Below are 23,115 nucleotides of genomic sequence, written 5' to 3'. Positions count from 1 at the left end.
TGTGAGCATATGATTTGGACATACAGACTCCTCTACAAACATATATATATATATGATGTTGGATTAGTTCAAGTAACGGACTACTGCTTCCTGCTGTCGTTCTTCTTCTTCTTCCTTTCATCTGTTTAGCTTTCTTTGGTTGTCTCTTCACTGCTGCCTTTTACTCATATTTTGTCGAAATTTATCATGGACTATAATTTGACATTTATATAATAAAAGTTAATAATTTATGTTAGTTCATAACAATTGAATATAAAGGGTGGAAGAACGGCACCGGTTGACTTTGCAATTTGCATTAGAAAAAGAAATTGACTTTTGATGCTACCGGAAGAACTACATCTGCTCACCCCTTTATTCCTTGTTTCCTACCTGTTTGTCTGCCGCTTTCCCATTTTTGAATTCCTTTTTTTGGTATAACTACAAACATTCTCAAGCCTCACTCCATTTCAACTTACATTTTAATATTTGGTAGTAAAATTGAGTTTCAACAACTTCTTTTCTACTATTTATAAAAGATTTTGCAGTGAATTAAATTCTGAATTTTAAAATTTTAATCAAAAAAATATCACAACTTTTCGCCACACGTGTTTCTCTCTTTTCTCCGTTGCATTATTTCGCATCTCTCTCTCTCTCTCTCTTCCCCTTTGCCTATAAAACCCAAATCTTGCCATTGCTTGATTTGCTTCTCTCTTAACTCCCTCCCCTCTCCTTCAGGTAAAATCTCTCTCCTCTTCCTTTTTATTTATGTTCCACTATATTCTCCCCTTTGTAATGTCTCTTTTCCTCTCAGAAAGTGCAATGGCGGTGAGTTCCAGGGGCAGGACGATGGAGTCTGGGGTCGTTTCAAGGAAGTGGAAAGAGAGAGTAGAAATAAGCCCCGAAAGAAACAAGGTCTGGGTTGAACCCAAGCCTCTCAACACCCTTGTTGAAAGAAAAGTTGCTGTTGTTTACTACTTATCTAGAAATGGTCAACTTCAACACCCTCATTTCATGCAAGTTCCTCTCTCTTCTAATGCTGGACTTTATCTCGAAGGTACTCAAAACTAACCTACTATCCTATTCATTCTCTGTTTGGCTTCCAAGAGTATTTTAATTACTTTATCACGTTCCAAGAACTACCTTCTGCTATATGTATATACCCAACTCCAGCTGACAAAAACCACACTTTCAGCTTTCTCGTAAAGAACAAATGCATTAAAAAAGCATACACAAAAGAATTAAGTTTAAATTTCAAAACCTTACTTTTTCTTGACTCTGTTTGGATGCTGAGAAAATTACCAAATTTTCACTGCAAATGCAATTTGACTATATATTGATTTTTTTTCTCCAGATGTAATCAAACGGCTAAACCTCCTACGAGGCAAAGGCATGGCTAGTCTATACTCTTGGTCCTCCAAACGGTAGCACTCTCATTTATTTCCAACCGCCCTCAGATTACTTTACCCTGCGCCGTCCGATATTTATTTATTATTATTATTTAATATTTTCAGTATTGAAATTTTTAAATAAAAATATAGGAGTTACAAAAACGGCTTCGTTTGGCATGACTTAGCGGAGGACGATTTCATTTACCCATCTCACGGCCAAGAATACGTCCTCAAAGGATCGGAGATTCTCGACCACTCGATTAATCTACTCGAGTCTGAAAAGTTAGAGAAAGATCATGATTTTCAGCCAATCAGACGGCAGAGGGATCCGTCTCGGAGTTCTATTGATCTCCCTGAGCACAAATTTTTCACGGCTGATTCAAGCTCCGACTCACCTGGAAAACTCGCTGCCGACGCGTCGACTCAGACTGATGACAAGAGGAGAAAACTGGTGGTTAAAGAACCGAAAATTGAAACGCTACAAAGTCAAGAATTGGAGCAGAATCAAAGTACGGAGCTGAGAAGGGAAGATATTTCGCCGCCACGGCCGTCGGATTCGAGCTCGGAGACATTGGAATCGTTGATGAAAGCCGATGCACGGCGGAGTTTGTGCGAGGGTGATGGTAAAGAAGACAATTTGAATCGGAGCGGGAGAATGAAAGCGTCGGCCGTTTTGATGCAGTTGATATCATGCGGTTCGGTCTCGATCAAGGAATTTGGGGGCGAATCGGAGAGGGGTCAAGGGTTTTTATTGACTGGGCACTACCAATCGAGGCTGCCACGCGGAGCAGGGAATCGTAACCAAATGGGGAAAGAGCATTTCAGTGGGAGCTTGAGTGAGACCAAGAGAGAAGGAGCTCCTGATTTGAAAAGGTGACCGCTAAACTATGAACTACTTTTAATTAATTATACTTTTATTTGAAATTTTTAATTTTTCTCAAACGGATATCATACTAAATGCTGGCCGTCCGCATTAATAATCCATATTTAGTCTCAGTACTAAAATATTGTAGTTGGGTTTCATCAAATCCACACCAAACTTATCCAATAAATAGTAGTAATATTGCATTTATATCCTGCATTGAAGCAAATTATATATATATATAAATTCTGTTTTGAAATAAACTGGAACTTTAATTCAAGATGTTACTTAAGGGCATAGTAGCTCTGCTTTTGCTTGATTCATTTTGGGAACATTTTCTTGTATGAACAGGAGCTCGGGGTTGCAGTTGGCAGAAAGGGAGACGAAGGCGAAAGCTGGCTCAACGAAGAAACAAGGCAAACATGATACAACAAAATCATCATGATTCGCATAGATATCTGGAAACTTCTAGCTATGCGAATTGTAGTAGATCTGTGGCTTTGTAACAAAGCAGAGAAGTGAATGACAATGAAGATATCTATTAGTTTCGACTCTGATCTGATAGTTTAGTCTGATTTGATATTATTCGATTTGCTTAGAAAATGGCAACAATTCTAGCCCCTCTAAATGGACTTCAACTCAAAGTTGATCTAAAAATGATACAATTCGAATTTAAAAAATAAAACCCTCACTTAAACTAATCTGAATTTGTAATAATCCAACCTAAAAATCTCTAATTTTAAATCCAAATTAAAAAGCCCTTAATTCATCCAATCTGAAACTAATCCGAGAAATGAAATTTCAATTTTTGTCATCTTGGCTAACATCATTTGCTTTGGTCACTGGCTCCATTGCCGGAAACTTAGTGTTTTTCGTGGCTGGTCTGCCTATGAGGACTGAAGATACGAAACTTGAAGAACGTATACGTTGGAACACTTTCAAAATATATATAGTGTTTCAATAGTTGCAAATGAAAAGTTATTAACTAAGGGTGAGTTTGGATGGGCGGTGTGTTTATCTGCGGTTAGTGTAAAAACAGCGGTGGCGGTGAGATTAGATACTGTAGCGATACTGTAGCGTGAGACAAAAAGCAAGCTAAACGCACCGCACCCAATTGTCCATTCAAACCCACCCTAAATTTTGTCACTATTTATAGTGATGAGTTATATCCCTGATCACATCTGCTCTTTTTGACACAATACCTAAAACTACTCATAGACCCTTCCCAACCCATAAATAGGAGGATAATGCACTTCAGCGTACTCAAATCCGCCTCCTCCTGCATTGGCAACAATGCTCATGCTAATTGAGTTAAGACTCAATCGACAAAAAGTTATATCACTTGATTATCAACAAATAGTCATGATTATTTAATAGATATTTTTTAAGTACATATCTATTGAATAATTATGCTTATTGCTAAAGATATAATTATTCATTTGAGTAGTTATGTTCCTATGAAGAGACATGAGACATCCTATAAATAGGAGAGGAATTTCATTTGTATGACACACCCCAAAAAATAGAAACAAAATTTCTTTCTATTCTCTCACCATCTTTTATATTCCTATATTGTTCTATAAAGAATTACTGCAAAAATTCTTTATAAAAATTGATATCCTTGCTATACTCCGCTCAGGGCTTAGTGAACTGTTTCCAACAATGCAAAATGTAGATAATCATTTGGCTTCATTTTATCCTCGAGGTTCATTTGCTAATAACTTTTTTGCATACCATAATATAAGTGGGGACAAATAGAACCTTAAAGAAAGTGGCTTTGATACACAGCTGGAAGCTTTCCTTAATTTCTCAAAAGTTTATTTTTATCCTCATACACCAACAATTTAGACATTGAATTTGAGTCCAAATGTCAATGGAAATCCTTTGCCATTACAACACGAGCTCAATTAAGAGAAATGGAAACATTTCTAAATCTAATTATTGAGAACTTGTACTAAATGATGAAGAAAAATAATAAATAATTTAGTACACTTCAACATTGGTTGTGCTGATATCAGTTGCATTGCAACAGATTAAATATTTACAAATTTTTTTAATATTTGAATTTGAATCTTCAAACCTATTTTAAAATCTGAGTCCATTTATTATCCTCATTAAATTTGAATCCAAATTGTTGACACATTTAAAGGTAAGGTTATTTTTGTGGTTGCTTCTATGACTAAAACAATGACCACATTTTTAGGCATTGTTTCAAGAGTTGGCAGATTTTAGAACAAAAGCTTTGAGCTATTTATTTTTTACAATATTAGACGAGTAAAGTCCAAAACATGAAGACCAATTGAGTTGAAATTGAATACTTGAAGATTGATTTCTTGCGGATAAAGACTGGTTATTTGTGAAACAAGGAAAGCCACTTTCTATCTTTGAAGGCATTGGATTAAATCGAAACTCTTATAGAAGTATTATCTTATGTTGATTTTACCCTTCTTTATAGAGAAGTGATTAGATTGTAATTCTTATGTAAACAAAACTTAAGTATTATATAAACTAAAGTTTTGTCTGGGTTAAGGGTAAACTGGCACAATGAGAGTTTGATAGAGCACAAATTTATTCAAGTAAAGCACATGGTGTGAATTATTTTTGCAAGCAATCAAGAGAGTCTCTTGAGTTGCAACATAAAGCTTTCAACAAAAAAAGTTTATTGGGAGTGTGATCTAGTCTTTGTACAACGGTGAGGTCACTATATTGGTGAGTGTTAGACCAGTGTTAGGATTTAAATCATTGGCTGTATTGTGAGAAAGATAGTGGATCATTGCTCTGGGTAAGGATCCACAGGCATAGATTGAGGTCAAACTGCGTAAATAACCTCAGTGTTCTATTTATTGTTTTCCCATGTTCTGCTTTGTGGTTGAAATCGTGGCCACTATTCCAAGCACCATTTTACCCACAGTTTCAATTTACCAAGCAAGTACCTGTGTCGTTTTTACACGAATATTATCCGAATTAGTAATATTTGAAATCGAATCTATAAATATTGAAATTGGCACAGTCTATTGACATATCAATAAGTCTTTTGGGACAAACCTATGTTTTAATACGAATAGGCCTCTAATGAAATTGGAAAAGATTAGGTCTCACGGTAAAGAGCTCTAGATCCTAAGTAAAAACTTATAAATTATAACCTAATGTAGCCTAAAGGCAAGGCCTTACAGAAGCTTGACCATGGCTGCCCTTTGTTTTCCCCTTGCAAAACAACGGTGTATTTGATTGTGGTTAGAGCTATTGAAGATCAAATTATCCAATCAAGCACGAAAATCTGTTTGAAAGTTGAAGAAGCGTGAACAAAAATATTAGGCTTAAAAAATGATTCTTTTGTTGGTCCTTCAATTGAGCCACTTCTTAATCATGAAATCTCTTCAAGGAAGCAATCTCATTCGCATGCTTTGAAGTCAGCTCTTGCATGCAAGATTCACACTCAATTTTCTTCTTCTTCAAGTCCTCATTTTCTGCATTCAACTTCGTAACCTCCTCCTTTAATTTTACATTTAATTCCTCAAGAGGTTTAACCTTTTCCTTCAGAACAGCTTAGCTTGAGGTAGCTTCAATAACCTGTTTCTTCAAAACTTCTTGCTCCGTATTTAAGTTTTGCAATTGAATTTCTTGATGCTTTAAAGATCTACCCAATTGTTGGTGTGCAAAGTTCTTCTCATACTCCATACTGTTAATGGTTTTCCATAAATCCATAGAGTACATTATAGGTGGACCCTCAATCTATTTCGATGGAAACTATTCAAACACTTTCCTGGTCACTTCGTCAGGATGAAAGAAGATGGTTGATCCTTCAAACTTTCGCCAAAGAAAATAGCAGGAATAAGGGTTTATAATACTCTTCATTATCCCACCAGGGAAGATCCGGGAGGAACTACTTGTTGGAAAAATTCAGTTATGAAAACAATTTATTGTTATAGTGGAAGTTTAAAAATTTTCAAATTCAAGTTGGTTTATGATATTTATAATAATAAACATTCTACTGAATAGTACATGTGTTTTGTGCGAGAGGATCTAAAATGTTCTCAGCTTTCAACCGAACAACCTTCTCCGCTATCCTCAAACCCCGAATTGCGTTGAGTATAACCTTGAACAACAAGAACCAAACATATAGCCAAAAATTATTTATTACTTTTAGTAGGAAATTAATTCTCTCAATAAAAACCAAAAAAAAAATATTATTCCTAGAAAATAAAATTTATTCTAAGAATAAAAATTCACTACTTTCTAGTAGAATAACAATATATGAAACTTATTTATTAATAGCTCTACCAGTGTCATCTATTTACAAGGAGAGATGAGAGAATCCTGATTGGATAAATATAACACAAATAATATTTATTTAATAGAAAAACACTTCCCTAGTCTAACTAGAAGTGGGGGTAGCGACACACCCTAAATAAAAACACTAGGGTTGTTACCCATCACATGTAAAATGAAAGGAATTGACTCTCTCATGTATTGGGTCCAATTATATTTGCTTCTTAAACTTTTGACTCAACACTTAATCCAACCCAATATTTTTTATTTCAATAATAATTATTATTTATTTCATTAATTTAATTAGTTAAATTAACTAAATTAATTTCACAATTAAATAATTTTCTCAACTCAATTTTAATTCTATTAAAGTTATGACGAATTTACCGTAAAAATTAAATATTTAATTTTTACATTCAACGAATTCATGATAACTAATTAATTTAATTCTATTTTTAAACTTCAATTATTTAATTATAATTAAATAATAATTCAAAAACCTTAAATTAATTCTCTAGTCAGTTCAATACTCAGTGAGAAAATGCATTCATTTGCGAATGTGAACCATTTCTCTAAATTCGTCCTTTCCATTAATTTTTTTTCATTTGGTTCTACAGGTAATTCATTTCTAGTTTTAACGATCTAACGGAAGAATCGATTGGACATAAGTAATTAGGGTTCAAATAATTTAAAATTAAGTTCCAGTTTTTTGCCTATTAACTATAAACTTATTTAGTCACAAAATCATACTACAATATCATGACTAAGCTCTCCTTAATTACATACCATTACGAAAGTTACTTAATCAATTCTCATCCAATGACCTTATTATCAGTGTGTTACCCTTATAGGATATCCTTAATCTCTTTGGGATAAATTTGTTCACCCAATATGATCATATTTATCTCATGATAACCATTATATCTTCCTTCATGAAAATTTAATTACTGTTAAATAGTAATTGGTTCATTTATGACAAAGACAAACGACTCATGGTCACGTTTGCTTTTCATCTATCATGTAATGTTGATGAGAGTATATCATTTACTTATTAGTTGAGTTATGAATTCCACTATTGTAAATTATGCTATATACTGCAAAAGTCTTAAACACAACGCATCAGATTTCATTCCTTATCTATTTAAACTCATGATTTTACTTACATCAAAGTATATGAGTCACGCATACATAGTTCATCATCCACTCAAGATTAAGGTATGCCACAATATGAATGTTACAAGTGAATAAATCCATAAAAGAATCTAGGATCTATTCTTCTTAGGTCCAATCCAACTTACTGTAAGTCACATCTATGTTTCTATCTTCTAGGAGTCATCCGCTCCGATGCCCAAGTCAAGACATCTCTTTAATTGGACTTGATATACGACATATTAGTCTTTCAATCGGTTTGCTCATTTCCGATTAGACTAAGGACATGTTTAGGTTCGTCTACTAATATAAGTTGTTTTTCATATTACGATTTAACCACGTAATACTGCTTAGTATTAGTTTAAATATTAGACAACTAGTGAGTCAATATTTATTTTTATTTTGCTTTGCATGCAAAAACCACATGAGCTCAATTATATAAAGTATATTAATGTAATCCATGAATTTTATTAATCAATTTGTTCGAAAAAATTGCAAGTGTACGTAGACGAAAATACTACGCTTAAGGCACCAGATCCAATAGAGGAACCCATTAATTACCTAGGAGCAATTCCACATGAATTCAACAATTCTACGAAAAAAGGATGCAAAGGCGGATGAAACCCTACTACAAAAACATATAAGGGAAAAAGAAACCAACGATTTTCTCTATTATGATTGTTCATATCACTCAATCAATGATTTCCCTTCAAAATATTGAATCTGAATCTAAAATTATTAAAAACACGTAATTTTCCTACATTCTAACAATTTTCACATCTCCTTTGTAGATATCGAACACTCAAATTCCTTACTTTCAATAGGAACAGTAACCAAGTTGGAGGCCATGTTTTGCTAACAATAAAAGGAAAATAAAAAAACAATATAAGAAAATCAAAGTAATTGAAACCTGCCACACTAAATTGCACTAAGAACACAAATGAGAAAGGAATTGTAGAAATCCAAATATTTAGAAAGCATATGGTAATAAAGCTAAAAAGGTTTTCCTTATTTATAAACAAGGTAAAACCCTTCAACTGCTATGAAACTTCCTAGGCAAGTTATTATGCGCACACATGCTCGCCACTACCCATACATAAAAAAGCTTTTCCAATCAATACACAACACTGTTATCTAAATATTAAAGATAACGACGATTTTATTGGGAATCCAACCAACACGTCGTAAAACACTGCACGTTTTGCAAACTTCATCAATAAACTCACATGAACGTGCATATGAAAATTATTTCTCTCGCCATAAACTTAATTAATTTAAAAGTTTCAGTTATTTAAAATTCAAATTACAAATTTAAAAAATATGTATTCAGACTTAAAATGAGATCACCTATACAATGTATAACACTTTATCATGAACTTCAAGACGCTTGCATCATGGACACATATGTTGCGAATTCCTCACTAGGCTCGTAAAAGTCACTTTATGGCCTTCACTCGCCTGGGGGAGCAATTGTTATACCCTGTATAACGGATCTTACAACTTACCAAAGTTTAGTTCGCGAACCTCAACTAGGCGAACTATGCACTTTCACACTTATGGTGGTTAGTCTGTGAACCTCAACCTAGAGAACTATGCATTTTTGTTAACATTAAGGCTGAATCAAGACCACGTGAAAACCATGTCTCATCCTAAGACATTAAATCACTGTCACTACCAAAGGTATCAAATCAAACTTCCACATCAACAACCTTAAGACACAAAACCAAATTTGTTCTCCACTATAACAAAAAAGTCATGCAAATAGCTTACAGACTCACAAAGACAACCCACCAAATCTTTTTCTCTCCCGAGATAATTGAGACTTCCTCCCAACCTCCATTCCTTTCTTCTTTACTAAACCATCATCTTTTCCCCTTTGTTCACCTCATTGATTAACAAAATTGAATCTCAAATTTTAGCATAACAAAATAGACTGAAATTATAATTAGACAAATTTCTTACAATTCCTAATTAATAAAAAATGTAAATATATATAATTTTTAAAATTAATTGCATTTTTAAAAAGAAATTAATGGTAGTTTTTAAGAAGTAATAGTATTTTTAAAGGATAATACAATTTTTACCCCCTAAACTTGGCAACTAGGTCCATTTTGGTGCCTAAACTTAGAACTAAATCTATTTTGAACCCTAAATTTGGATACCATTAAGATTTAATGATGTGACTAGTATTCTTGGAACATGACTGGAATGGTTGGTCGAACCAATTGGACTGAGAATTGATCAAAATACTCGTCCAAACAAAAGTGTTAAGCCAATTGAATTGAAAACTTCACGAAATCAATAAAATTGAAAACTACGACAAAAATTAGTAGTTGAATAGGTTTAATAATTTTTTTATAAATTTTAATTAATTAATTAATTAATTAATTAATTATTGTTGGTCTAGCAGAATCAATTGAACTGGGAACCAATGGTTAGATCAATTCAATCGTTGGTCGAGTTATTTGAATATAATATGTGACACTCTAATATTGTACTACATCATTACTTGAAAATTTATATAATTTTTTTAAATTTTGAAGTGATGATGTGGCACAATCTCAAAGTGTCACGTTATCAAACTTGTATAATTTTCAAGTTCAATGACCAAAATGAATTTATTTATCAATTAAAGTATTAAAATTTAAGGGTACAAAAATTATATTATTTTTTAAGAAAAGAAAGAAAGTAGTTTTTAAATGAGCTAATTTTTTTAGAGGTATTTTTAAGAGTGATTTAAGTTATTCTATATAATATATTATATAAAAAATATTTAAAAGACAAAATAGTTGTTAAGGTTTTTTTTTTAAAATTAACCCTTTATTAATTGAATTGGTTTTAAATTAACTCAAAATACATTAATTAAAATTGAAAATGTAAAAAGGTAAACATTCTCATTTGAGTTTAAAATATTCTATGAATTCATGTGCTTTTCATAAATTTAGAATTTTGTCATTATACTTTTATTTTTAAGAATTTAGCCCCTCTACTTTTTCAGACTTCAAAATTTAAGTCTAGTTGTTAACATTGTTAATTTTTTATTAATTTCGTTAGTGTAGCATTTTGAAATTAAAAAAAAATTACATGATGGACATGTAACTAAAAAATTGAAAATGAAATGAACTTGCATTCAACTAAAGAATTTCAACGATATTAACAATTAGACTTGCATTTTTAAATTCATAAAATAGAAAAATTAAATTCTAATTATATGAAAACTACATGAATTAAAAACATATTTTAACCCAAATTTAATTTTAAAGATGAAATTAACATAATTTAACTACTTTAAACACAAACTAGGTTAGATTGATTGGTATAATAACATTAAAATATGTTGACCAAACTAACCACAAAAAGACTACCTTTAGTTTCTGACGACCAAGGTAAAGCAGATGGCATTTCAGTCATTCTTATTACAAATTCGCCTCCCACTTCATTCATCATCCAATGTAATATATAATTATTTACATAAAAAATTGTCTCTCGATTTGGAGGGCACCTCTCGAAAAGCTAATCACAAAAACCTCTATTTTCTTCTTAGCATGCTTTACTAGTAGTTAACATATATACACTAAATTCCATATATTATATATACTAAATTCCAGTGCCATATCTATTGTTTCGGTTGCCACATTGTCTTAAATCAAATACTTCCAAAGTTATTTACTTGCCTGCAGATTTCTCATCAGGTAAACATGAACAAACTATACTTAGCTTCTCTTTTTATTTTTCCCATCCTACAAGATTTCAAAAGTTTCAGTTTTTTTTGCATGCACAAAGCTACTCTCTTTCTTTGATATATACTTATTGCATGTTCTTCTTTTTATCCCTTCGTCTTGTGGTTATGATCAATGTTATGGTTGAATGATTAATGGGTTTTGGTGTTTTTGATAAATTCTAATACAGTGATTATAAATTCTTTGGTTTTTTATTTTTTGAAGTTATTGGGTTTTGGTTTTTGGATTCAATTGGGTATCTTTTTGGGGGGGCTGATGGGTCCTGCGAGAGGGTTAAAGAAAAGAAGGAAGGTAGAGAAGAAGCCTGAAGAAAATGCTTCTGCTTCTTCAGAGAAGGAAAGGTCTATTGATTGGTGGGATGAGCTTTCCAGGAAGATGATGTTGCGGAAGCGACGATAATATTAATAACAATATTATCAGAAATATTTAGATAATTATTATGCCAACAATTATACTAAGAAAATTCCCAGTTAAATTGGAGGGGTCACAATGGTCCCGCTTAAAACCCAACAACTAGACAGAACTCACTTAGATATTTATAGCAATAATAACTAAATAAATATAACCAACATAAAGCTATTAAATAAAAGCAAACAAATAAGAAATAAAATACCAGAGTTTTAACGAGGTTCGGCCAATTTAGCTTACGTCCTCGGACACTACCAAATTAATATTTCCTCTAGAAATATTACAAAGGAGAAGATTTTGGGATGATACAACCAAAGGGGGAGGGGTTCTATATATAACAAACCAAACCCCCTCCATTTCTATCTTTTCCTAATGTGGGATATTGCCAATATTCAACAAATCTCCACCTTGGCGATATTCCACATCTTCGAACATCTTCTCATAACACAAACTTCAATAGTGTCTTCAATTTTGCAACCAATCGCCTTCTTCCCTTTTGGTAGTTGTGCCAGCTTCCACGTCTTGTTTTTCTCTAGAGATTGCATTTCCTCTTCCATTGCACCTAACCATCTATTATTCTCTAAACTCTGAATGGCTTCGGTGTAAGTGGATGGAATATTATCAACAACTGGAAGTGCATAAGCTACCATGTCAGTGAAACGAGCTGGTTTCTGAATTTCTCGTCTCTGCCTTCTGACTGCAATTGGCTCTGATTGCTGTTGAGGTTCTTGGGTAGAAACCTCTTCCTCATCTGACTCTGCATCTGCCAATGAAGAATCACTAGTGGTACCTTTTGCTGGAATTACCACACTCTGCTCAAACTCCACCTGCTGCGGAGTACACTCCACCTGCTGCGAAGTACTACTCACTCCTTCTGGATTTACCTTATTCAACATGGCCGATTCATGAAAGGTAACATCCCTACTGATTATCGTCTTCTTTGCCTCTAGACACCACAAACGATATCCCTTAACACCAGCATTGAAGCCCATGAATAGAGCCTTCTTTGCTCTTGGATCTAACTTTGATTCTTTCACATGATAATATGCAATAGAACCAAAAATGCGCAAGGTGTCATAATCAGTAGCAGGTTTTCCATACCATTTCTCCAAAGGAGTCTTGCCATTTATAGCAGATGATGGCAAATGATTGATGAGATGTTGAGCGTACGTCACAGCCTCAGTCCAAAACTTTCTATCTAATCCAGCATTAGATAACATACATCGAACTTTCTCCACAAGCGTTCGATTCATACGCTCTGCCACCCCATTCTGTTGCGGTGTTCCACCTACGGTGAAGTGCCTTACTATGCCACAATCTTGGCATATCTTCAGGAAAGGATCGCTTTTATATTCTCCACCGTTGTCTGATCGGAGAACCTTAATCTTCCTTCCTGTCTGATTTTCAACTTTAGTTTTCCACTTAAGGAAAACTTCAAGCACCTCATCTTTGTTCTTCATAGGAAACACCCAAACTCGTCTGGAAAAATCATCAATAAAGGTGACAAAATAACATCTTCCTCCAAGTGATGGAGTCTTGGACGGTCCCCATACATCAGAATGCACATAATCCAGAATACCTTTAGTATTGTGAATCCCAGTGCCAAATTTCACCCTTCGTTGTTTTCCCAGAACATAATGCTCGCAAAATTCAAGTTTGCAAGTCTTTGTACCTTTCAATAATCCTTGCTTGGCTAGAGTTTGCAAGGATTTTTCACCAGCATGGCCCAAACGCATATGCCACAGCTGTGTTGCCTCAGCGTCCTTCTTGGTACTCGTAATTGCTGCTGCTGTTGTCCCGACCACTGTACTACCTTGGTAGTAATACAAATTGTTCTTTCTTATGCCTTTCAACATCACCAATGCTCCTGAAGTTGCTTTAAGAACTCCATCTCGTATTGTCACAACTAGGCCTTTAGATTCTAACGACCCCAAAGAGATGAGATTCTTCTTCAACTTTGGGACATATCGTACATCCCGCAAAATTCTAGTAGATCCATCATGACTCCTCAGTTTAATTGAACCTATCCCGGCTATTTTACATGTGTTATCATTACCCATGTAAACAACCCCTTCATCTAGTTTTTGAAATTCAAAGAACCATTCCCGAATGGGACACATATGATAGGAACAACCAGAATCCATGATCCACTCATCTGCATATAATGTTGAAGATGTCATACTAAGAGAAAAGTCTGACTCTGCTTCACTATTGCATTCTGCAACATTTGCATCTTGCGGAGTCTTCCCTTTTTTCTTCAATTTTGGACAATCTTTCTTCCAATGTCCTTTTTCTTTGCAAAAAGAACATTCATCTTTGGCAACAGCTCGACCTTTGGACTTTCTTCTCTTCCCCTTAGACTGACTTTGCTGACGACCTCTTGTTACCAATGCTTCCACTGCTGCTTCACCTGAACCTTTCAACTTATCCTTTCGGCGTAGTTCATAGCTATACAATGCAGCAGTTACTTCATTGAAAGTTACTTCCGATTTTCCATGAAGTAGAGTAGTTTCAAGGTACTCAAACTCCTCAGGAAGCAATCCCAACAACATTAACGCCAAGTCTTCGTCTTCAAAAGTCACATCCAAATTCAACAAATCAGCCACCAGCTGATTAAAATTGGTAATGTGCTCGTTCATCGTGGTACCAGGAACATAACTGAAACGAAACAGTCTTTTCTTCATATGTAACTTATTTTTACTGTTCTTCTTCAGAAATTTCTCCTCCAATGCTTTCCACAATTTACTTGCAGAAGTCTCTTTACTGAATGTATACTTCTGCTCTCTGGAAAGACATGATCGAATTGTACCACATGCCAATCGGTTGATGGTCTTCCATTCTTTATCATCAACCCCTTCTGGTTTTTCTTCCTCAATGGCAATATCTAGACCCTGTTGAAAGAGGGCATCTAGAAGCTCACTTTGCCACATGCCGAAATGACCTGTTCCATAAAAAATTTCCACTACAAATCTCGTATTTGCAGTTCCAATCCTCGGCAAAATGTACGAAGTGGAAGTTGTTGATATGGATGGTTTTTCTTCTGTCATTTTTGCCATAGCTTCTATTTAATAGCCACCAAATGCGGAATACCCACAAGCTTTCGGAAATGTTTCTGATGTGTAAGATCAGACTAAGCTGCAAACACAGAGCATACTACAAAACCTTGGCTCGGATACCAATTGTTGCAGAAGCGACGATAATATTAATAACGATATTATCAGAAATATTTAGATAATTATTATGCCAACAATTATACTAAGAAAATTCCCAGTTAAATTGGAGGGGTCACAATGGTCCCGCTTAAAACCCAACAACTAGATAGAATTCACTTAGATATTTATAGCAATAATAACTAAATAAATATAACCAACATAAAGCTATTAAATAAAAGCTAACAAATAAGAAATAAAATACCAGAGTTTTAACGAGGTTCGGCCAATTTAGCTTACGTCCTCGGACACTACCAAATTAATATTTCCTCTAGAAATATTACAAAGGAGAAGATTTTGGGATGATACAACCAAAGGGGGAGGGGTTCTATATATAACAAACCAAACCCCCTCCATTTCTATCTTTTCCTAATGTGGGATATTGCCAATATTCAACAGATGAATGGTATGCTTTTTACTGTATCAAACTCTGTCTGAATTTCTTGACTTTTCTTTCCTCCTGTTTTCAACTTTTTTTTTTGAACTGTTGCTCTAGTTGATCATTCGTGGCATAGAAGATGTTTAAATTTTTTTGTTAGCAGTTGATTGATATTCAGTTCGGGGGATGAATTTAATTTTGCAAGTTTTTTAATGGCTTTGCCATTTATATGATATTCAAGTTATTTAATTGCATATTCGGTTCATTGGGTTGAGTTCTGTTTTGGAATTTTTAACTGGCTTTCCGATTTACATTGTATTCGAGTTCTATATGTTGATACAAAGAAAATGCATCTGGGAACATAAAAGCAGGATCCGTAATCTGACTTTCAAATGGTTCTTTTCACCTAACACTTTTTTTTTTCTTATATAATATATGTTATTAAATGGGAAAGAGGATAAGGTTTTATGTTTTGACAATGCTGTTGCTCTGCTTGCCAGTTTGAATATGATAACTATTTGAATCTCAGAGTGCTTAAGTTGCTTCAACAAGCTAATGCAATTGAAAAACGGATTCTTAACTTACATTTGAGGTCGTGGTGCAAGGCTTAAGTTTACAATTAATGGGGGACTTTAGCAGTGAGAAATGGAGTTGGATATAAAAGGGGCTGCCCGTTGGCTTGCTCTAGATAAGTTTTTGGAAGTAATTGTAGATAACTCGAGTATTCGTTTGTAAGTTGATTTTCCTTAGTTTGTATGTGCTAACTCTGTTGTGCAGTAGGTCTCTTGGACTATTGTTTTTGTTCTGCCAGAAACATGCCATTAACAGTTCGAGTAGTGTTTCCTTTTCATGAAAACATTGTCCTTCACATATATGTAGTTCCTATTTCTTCAATCATCATATTTTGATTGGAAATGCTGAGAAGGCCGCAAATCTCGTATCTCATGAACATGAAAAGTTACTGATAAAGTAAATCAAATTAGTGATTCTTCAGGTTATATGCAGGAACTATATTCCCTACATGTTTCTTGATTCATATTCTGGGTTGTGGAGTTCAAACCAACAATGCCTTGTTTTTGACAGCTCAAAACTAAGGCTTAATATGATCTGACAAAAATGTCACTTGTTAATGAAAGAAATTTAGTGCTAAAACCATGAAAAATCTGCAGAAGGCACTAAGAGAAAATACTGCTGTTGTGAGCATATGATTTGGACATACATACTCCTCTACAAACATGTATATATGATGTTGAATTAGTTCATGTAAAATGTTGTCTCATAGCTAGAGGATGGGTAATTAGTTGCTAATCCAAGGAATGGACTACTGCTTCCTGCTATCATTATTATTCTTCTTCCGTATATCTGTTTTGCTTTCTTTGGTTGTCTCTTCACTGCTGCCTTCTACTCGTATTTTGTCAAAACTTAACGCACTTTCCAGTTCATGTTAGCATTGGTTAATTATGTTTCAAGCAGGATGTTTCATAGGTTGAAACTTATTTCTCTGATGTTCAAGCTATGTGTATAATAATATCTTCTCGTAACATTTAGTTTTAGCTACAGTTAACAATTGTCATTATAAATTGACTAGTGTTGTCAACAATCTATAGTGTTTGTTGGTTATGAAAGATTAAGAACCAAAAACATATGTCAGGTCAGGAGAAAGTAACCTTTGCTTGGCAAAGTAATCGTAAATTAGGTTATTATGTACTCCCTAACCTACCTAAAGAGTTTGTTATGGAATTCGAACATAGTATAGGAACTAAATCATGTTCAATGCCCTTTTTCCATGATCATTGTTTTCCTGTATCCATCAGAACAAAATGACGAGGACCACTCCATATTCAGTAACTTATCTTCCTTTTTCTCTCTCAACAAAATGTTAATCATCTTTGTGATGATAAGTAATAGGAGGCCAGATTCGACAGAAGCTGTCATGTTTCAGCTTTATGCGCAATGTTTTCATATTCAACAGATCATCTACACCAACCTTTTATGTTTCGTATATGCAGATGCTGTTTCGTCTTTTTGACTTTCTCTCTCTGTAGGTCTTCAATCGCCATCTAAGGGTCCGGATAAGTTCAAATCTGTTTTCAAAATTTCCAGAAAAACCTTCAACTATATATGTTCACTTGTGAAGGAAGATATGATGGCTAAGCCAGGAAGTTTTACATTTTCAAATGGTAAACCTGTGTCTTTCGAAGATCAAGTGGCTGTAGCTTTAAGAAGGCTAAGCTCTGGTGAATCGCTGGTGATAGTTGGTGACTTGTTCGGGCTGCACCACTCAACCGTCTCACAACTGACATGGCGCTTTGTGGAGGCCATGGAAGAAAGGGGCCTTCACCACCTGCGATGGCCTTCGACTGAAGAAGAAATGATGGAAATAAAATCCAAATTCGAAAAGATTCACGGTCTTCCCAATTGCTGTGGTGTGATTGACACTACTCACATTATGATGTGTTTGCCTTCATCGGACCCTGCAAGTAAAGTATGGCTCGATCACAAGAAGAATCACAGCATGGTCTTGCAGGCAATTGTAGACCCTGAAATGAGATTCAGGGACATAGTCACTGGCTGGCCAGGTAAAATCGATGACTGGTTGGTTTTTCAGAGTTCGAATTTCTATGAACTGTGTGATAAAGGGGAGAGATTGAATGGGAAAAATTTTATGCTCCCCGAAGGATCCGAAATAAGGGAATACATAATCGGAGATGTAGGCTATCCTCTACTACCCTATCTCATAATACCGTACGAGGGGAAAGAACTACCCGAGTTAAGAGCTGAGTTCAATAAAAGGCATTCGGCAACCCGGCTAGTAGCACACAGGGCATTGGCTAGGCTGAAGGAAATGTGGAAGATCATCCAAGGGGTAATGTGGAGACCTGACAAACATAAGTTGCCAAGGATCATCCTGGTTTGCTGCTTGCTTCATAACATCGTTATCGACTTGGAAGATGATGTGCAGGATGAAATGCCATTGTCTCATGACCATGATTCTGGCTACCGCCAACGGGTTTGTGGGTCTGTTGACATCAAAGGTGTACACCTGAGAGATAAACTTTCTCTCTACTTGTCAGGGAAATCACCACAATAATTGTTACCCCCATTTCTGATTCCTGATACAAAGATGTTTAAATATGGTCTTTCACAAACATAGACAATCATTTCATTGAAGATGGCTTACTTTATGTGTAATTTAACATTGTAAAAGCTAACAGTATCATTGCATTTTTTTTTTAATACAAGGCTCCTCAAATCATAAGTGATGGTTGTGATAGTATGGGAGGAAATTAGATAGTTTCCGTAGTTCATAAAATCCAAAAACTCTGGATTTTGAGGATACAGCCACCTTGTTCATTGTGAGGGTATATATACACCGACAAAAACTGAAATTAATAAATTGTTGTGTAATTTAATCCCATTTGAGCAAGTAAACCTGAAGGAACAATTTCACCATTTTCTTTTTAATATTATCTAAATTTTGAAATGAAAACTAAATTCCTAGAAATAATAGACTTATCCATGAGATGGGTCACTTGGCTCGCTCAAAAATTAAGACAGTTTAGGCAAAATATAAACCCGAAAATAAGACCCATTTAGAAATAGTTAGGCCTTGGATAAGGTTTTTCGGTTCAGGCCCAGCCCAAATTTGTAAAAAAAAAAGTTGTTATTTTTTCATTGTTTTGTTGTCATTTCACTATCATATTATTATTGTTTGGATATTTTATAACTCTTGTTTTATTGTAGAGGCATTTGTTTGTTAAATTTTACTTATCTTAGTGCTATTTAAGTATGAAGATTTTTTTTAAATTATTTTCAAATTGTTAAGAAACATTTATTTTAATGTTTTTAGTGTTTTTGATGTATTATATTTTTTTATATAAAAATAAAATAAAAAAGTTAATACAGGCAGACAAGACAGGGCCCAGGCTTACCAATTGGGCCTAGAATTTTGTTAGTGTCTGACCCGGCCCATCAATAACTCTAAAATAGAAGGACCAAATTATTAATTTGCAAAAAGTACAGGGACTATAGACACATTTTAACCGCCAAGAAATTAAGAAAAAAGACACTGACTAATTTAGCAACACTAAAGTATGGGCCTCATCTGGCCCAATCTTTGGAAAAAAAACAGAATTCAAAAAGTTCCGACCTACCGGATTCGAACCAGTGACCTAAGGATATTCTGTCAGATTTAACCACTACAGTCCTCCGCTCTACCAACTGAGCTAAGGTCGGTATTGTTAAAACTCGTCGACATTAATTTATATCACTGTTCAGATTTACCACGTAAGAGATTACAGCATATCATTCTTTCAACTCGGGTTTCTCTGTAGATCCAAAGAATTCCCAGATCTAAATAACCATTCAATCAATTGTGACTCTACTTTTTTTAGATTAAGATTCAGTCAAACACAATTTTTTTTGTTTTTTTTTATAAAAGCGTAGGCAGAGGTTGCCCAAAATTAATGTGAATTGAAGAAGGAAGATTTGAGTATAAATCTTCTACTACTCCAAAGATGATTCAGTTGACAAAACCCCAATCCATTTACAGACGCTGCATCTTGTCGAAGATCAGATGGAACCACCAATACAAAACCATGGTATCCCTGACCTATCAACTATCAACATGCAGGCAGCAGCACAGCAGATAAACTCCCCCAAAAGTACAACCAGGTCGTTTGTACTTGAGGCTGTACCGGTGTTAACTAACTCTCAACCACTTTGACTTCTTCACTACGGTATTGCCATTAATCCAACACCGTTTGTGAATTAAATTTTAAATTATTGCATAAATAATTTAAATTTAATAAAAAAATGTTTAAAATATATATTCCACATTTCTAATTAATATGATTTAACACTCAATTAAATCATTCTCTCTAGTTACCCTATTTTCTTTTTAGTTTGCCATGAAATTTGCCATAATCTTTTTTATTTACTTTCAATAGTCAAAAATTGCAGGAAGAACAACAAAAATGGGGGATTCCCCTCTTTGGCTGGCTGGTTGAGAATTCTAATATTTTATTCAACCATACGGTACTCATGTTTCCTCAAATCTTTGACTTTTCTATGCTTTTTCTTTTCACATATTAATAATTAAGCTTTTGTATTTTTATTATATTCAAACTTCAACAACCTCACAACATTATTCTTATTATCAAAAAAATTACAACATTTTTACCATATTTTTCTTCCCATAACGCTGAAATAATATTTGGTACACTGTGTAATTTTTAGCTTCCACAAATAAAGTTAAGGATTGACAAATGTCTTACAAGGGTATAGTAAAATATTTTTTTTAAAAAGGTACATGACAATTTTATTAAAATTATTTGTGTATCAATATATCAAACACTAACATAAAAATAATTTTATAGAAACAAAACTTTTATACTTAATTATGTGCTCATATTCACATTACATAATTGATGCACTTTGAAACTACGAAAATTCTAGCGAATTGTTTAATTCACATTTAAAAGGGAATCTCCTATCCCTGTTTAAAAAAGAAGAAAAAAAATCTCCTATTATTAAGTTTGAACCTAAGTTATGATTTTTTGGTTGAATGTTTTTCTTTTTCAATAATAATTTTGATTCAAATCACTCTTGTATCATGTTATGTAATATCAAGTTGTAGTTAATAGTATCAGTTAAGTAGTAGTTAATTAGTTAGTAACAATTAGTTTGTTAGTGACTGCTATGCAATTAAAGAGTTGATTAGTCAGTTAGCTTTTTGTATAAATACTCATGTATGATTGTGTAACACCTTATACCTGACCCAATCACCAGGTCTGGGTATTGAATGATACCAAGACCCAATTAACTTAAAAGATTTTGAATTCTATTCTTATTTCATTCTTAAATGCTTAATTTACACTTTAAACTATATCAATAAATATAAGTTTTAAAAGTTTTCGTCTTACAATTTTAACAGTATTTACAATTCTAAATTTAAACTTTAAATTTGTTGCATTCAACTTAATCCCCGAGGCGTGGCCTCTAAGGGAGCCTTTCTATATGCATGTACAACTTCCACGTCTATCCCTCAACTACGGCGGCACTTGGCTTAGTCCCTCCATTTGATGTCCCAATCAAACATTGTCCTGCAAACAAGAAGCAATCACATAAGTTCAAATGAACTTAGTGAAATTATACAAAGCAGTAGCAATAATTCAGAATCCTTAAGAAACAAAGTTTTAAACAGAGATTTTGAAACAGCCCAAATTTTAGTGGTGTCGAAAACAATGATTCGAGACCATTAAATCCAACGAGTGAGTTTGAAAATTTTATTATTTAGTATTTATGAGTTAAATATTATTTTAGGAAGACTTTTGAAATAGTGATTTGTGTTTTAGAAGAAAGTACTAAGTTAAGTGGTTTAAAAAATGAGGTATCGAGACCTCGATTTCATAAACCGAGCCGAAAATATTTTTATAAATATTTTCGGAGTGTCATTGAGTTAGTATTAAATTTTCTTTAGAAAATTTTAACGTTTTGACAGTTAATTAAATAAAAAGGACTAGATTGAAAAAGGTGCAAAACTTGTTAATTAAAGAAATAGTGATTAAATAGCTTAAGTGGTGAATAAAGGAAGACCAAAAAGGCAATTAGACACCTATTAGAAGGCTGAGGCGGCATAAGCAGAGAAAAATCTTGAAATTTTGTGATTTAGGGACAAAATGGTCATTTGGGTAATTAAGGTAAAAATAAAACAATGACCAAATTGAATTTCTAGACATTTTTTCATCAATATTCAGCCAAAAACAGCCATAGGAGAGCTTCTAAAGCTGGTTTTTCATATTTTTACTCCATGTGAGTTCAATTCTTGTTTATTTCTTGTAATTTTTATATTTTTGAGACTTTTACAATTAGGTCCAACTAATTATGTCATTAGTTTTTTATTTCATGGGTAATTTTTAAAGTTACAATTGATGAGTGCTGGATGTTTGTGATGAATTAACATGGATTTAGAGCTTTAATTTTATTATATGATGATTTTATCAAGTGATTTCAATAGAAATTGATTTTAGGATCAAATTGTGAAAAGATTAAATATTAGGTTTTGATACTAAAATTCTGTTAATCAAAGGTTGTATGATAGTTTATAATATTTAAATAAATTATCAATTGAGAATCATTTGATAGGCTAATTGGTGAGGGACTAAATTGTAAAAACTGTAAAAGTTAGGGTAATTGTGTAATTTTGAAAATTAAAGGGAATTAATTGTGAAGTGAATTAGAGTTAAAATATCTGCTAATGAATGAATAATTTTATATTCTAGATCAAGAGCCCGTAGATAATCATGAAAAAAGAAATTAGCAAAATAGTCCCTGAACTACTACAAATTCCATAATTTAACCCAGGTAAGTTCGTATGGTTAAACTGTAATGTTATATATTAAATTGATGAATGGTATTATGTCTTTATTCATATCATTTGTTAAAAATAACATTATTGTTAAAGTTATGAAATTGAATTGAATGTTCGAAACGAACGGAACGCGAGATTGAGTACAGTCGCTCTGTGCAAAGGATGAATTGACGGCAAAATACCCAAGTAAACCGAGTTTCAGCATTTGTTGCGAACTTTCGTGTTTACTTTCCGTTTAGCTCTCATGAGCTTCAGTTAACTCATATGAGTTTTCGCTTAACCCTAATGGGTTTTTATTCAGCTCTTTTAAGCTTCAGTATAACCCTTATGGGTTTCTGTTTAGCTCTTACGAGCTTTCGT

At 33.6% G+C, this 23,115-nt stretch overlaps 2 protein-coding genes and 1 non-coding gene across 4 annotated transcripts; 2 read left to right on the top strand and 1 right to left on the bottom strand.

Moving 5' to 3' along the window:
- Positions 1–285: 285 nt before the first annotated feature.
- LOC107950281 (protein SOSEKI 2) lies at positions 286–2,778 on the top strand. Of its 2 annotated transcripts, XM_016885092.2 has the most exons (5): positions 286–714; positions 791–1,033; positions 1,331–1,400; positions 1,518–2,240; positions 2,581–2,778. In XM_016885092.2, the coding sequence occupies exons 2-5, from the start codon at positions 799–801 to the stop codon at positions 2,672–2,674; spliced, it is 1,122 nt and encodes a 373-aa protein (XP_016740581.2). In that variant the 5' UTR covers positions 286–714; positions 791–798; the 3' UTR covers positions 2,675–2,778. The 2 variants fall into 2 exon arrangements, with proteins under 2 accessions (XP_016740581.2, XP_016740580.2); XM_016885091.2 differs by having other exon boundaries at positions 686–1,033.
- An 8,626-nt stretch (positions 2,779–11,404) lies between these two features.
- LOC107950879 (protein ALP1-like) lies at positions 11,405–18,657 on the top strand. The gene is made up of 2 exons (XM_016885803.2): positions 11,405–11,764; positions 17,424–18,657. Exons 1-2 carry the CDS (start codon positions 11,643–11,645, stop codon positions 18,472–18,474), a joined length of 1,173 nt encoding a protein of 390 aa, XP_016741292.1. The 5' UTR covers positions 11,405–11,642; the 3' UTR covers positions 18,475–18,657.
- An 870-nt stretch (positions 18,658–19,527) lies between these two features.
- TRNAY-GUA (transfer RNA tyrosine (anticodon GUA)) lies at positions 19,528–19,619 on the bottom strand. The gene is given in 2 exon segments: positions 19,528–19,563; positions 19,583–19,619. It is a non-coding gene; the product is annotated as a tRNA-Tyr (tRNA).
- Positions 19,620–23,115: the final 3,496 nt, after the last annotated feature.

The sequence above is a fragment of the Gossypium hirsutum genome, chromosome D03 (assembly GCF_007990345.1).
Source record: "Gossypium hirsutum isolate 1008001.06 chromosome D03, Gossypium_hirsutum_v2.1, whole genome shotgun sequence".
NCBI classification, from domain to species: Eukaryota; Viridiplantae; Streptophyta; class Magnoliopsida; order Malvales; family Malvaceae; genus Gossypium; species Gossypium hirsutum.
The sequence above is the reverse complement of the archived record's forward strand: the minus strand, read 5'-3'. Positions and strand labels throughout refer to the sequence as shown.

Coding starts and splice junctions, on each gene's coding strand:
- LOC107950281 (XM_016885091.2), top strand. CDS start 745: ATGTTCCACTATATTCTCCCCTTTGTAATGTCTCTTTTCCTCTCAGAA. Junction 1,034..1,330: donor TGCTGGACTTTATCTCGAAG/GTACTCAAAACT, acceptor TTTTTTCTCCAG/ATGTAATCAAACGGCTAAAC. Junction 2,241..2,580: donor GGAGCTCCTGATTTGAAAAG/GTGACCGCTAAA, acceptor TTGTATGAACAG/GAGCTCGGGGTTGCAGTTGG.
- LOC107950879 (XM_016885803.2), top strand. CDS start 11,643: ATGGGTCCTGCGAGAGGGTTAAAGAAAAGAAGGAAGGTAGAGAAGAAG. Junction 11,765..17,423: donor GATGAGCTTTCCAGGAAGAT/GATGTTGCGGAA, acceptor ACTTTCTCTCTC/TGTAGGTCTTCAATCGCCAT.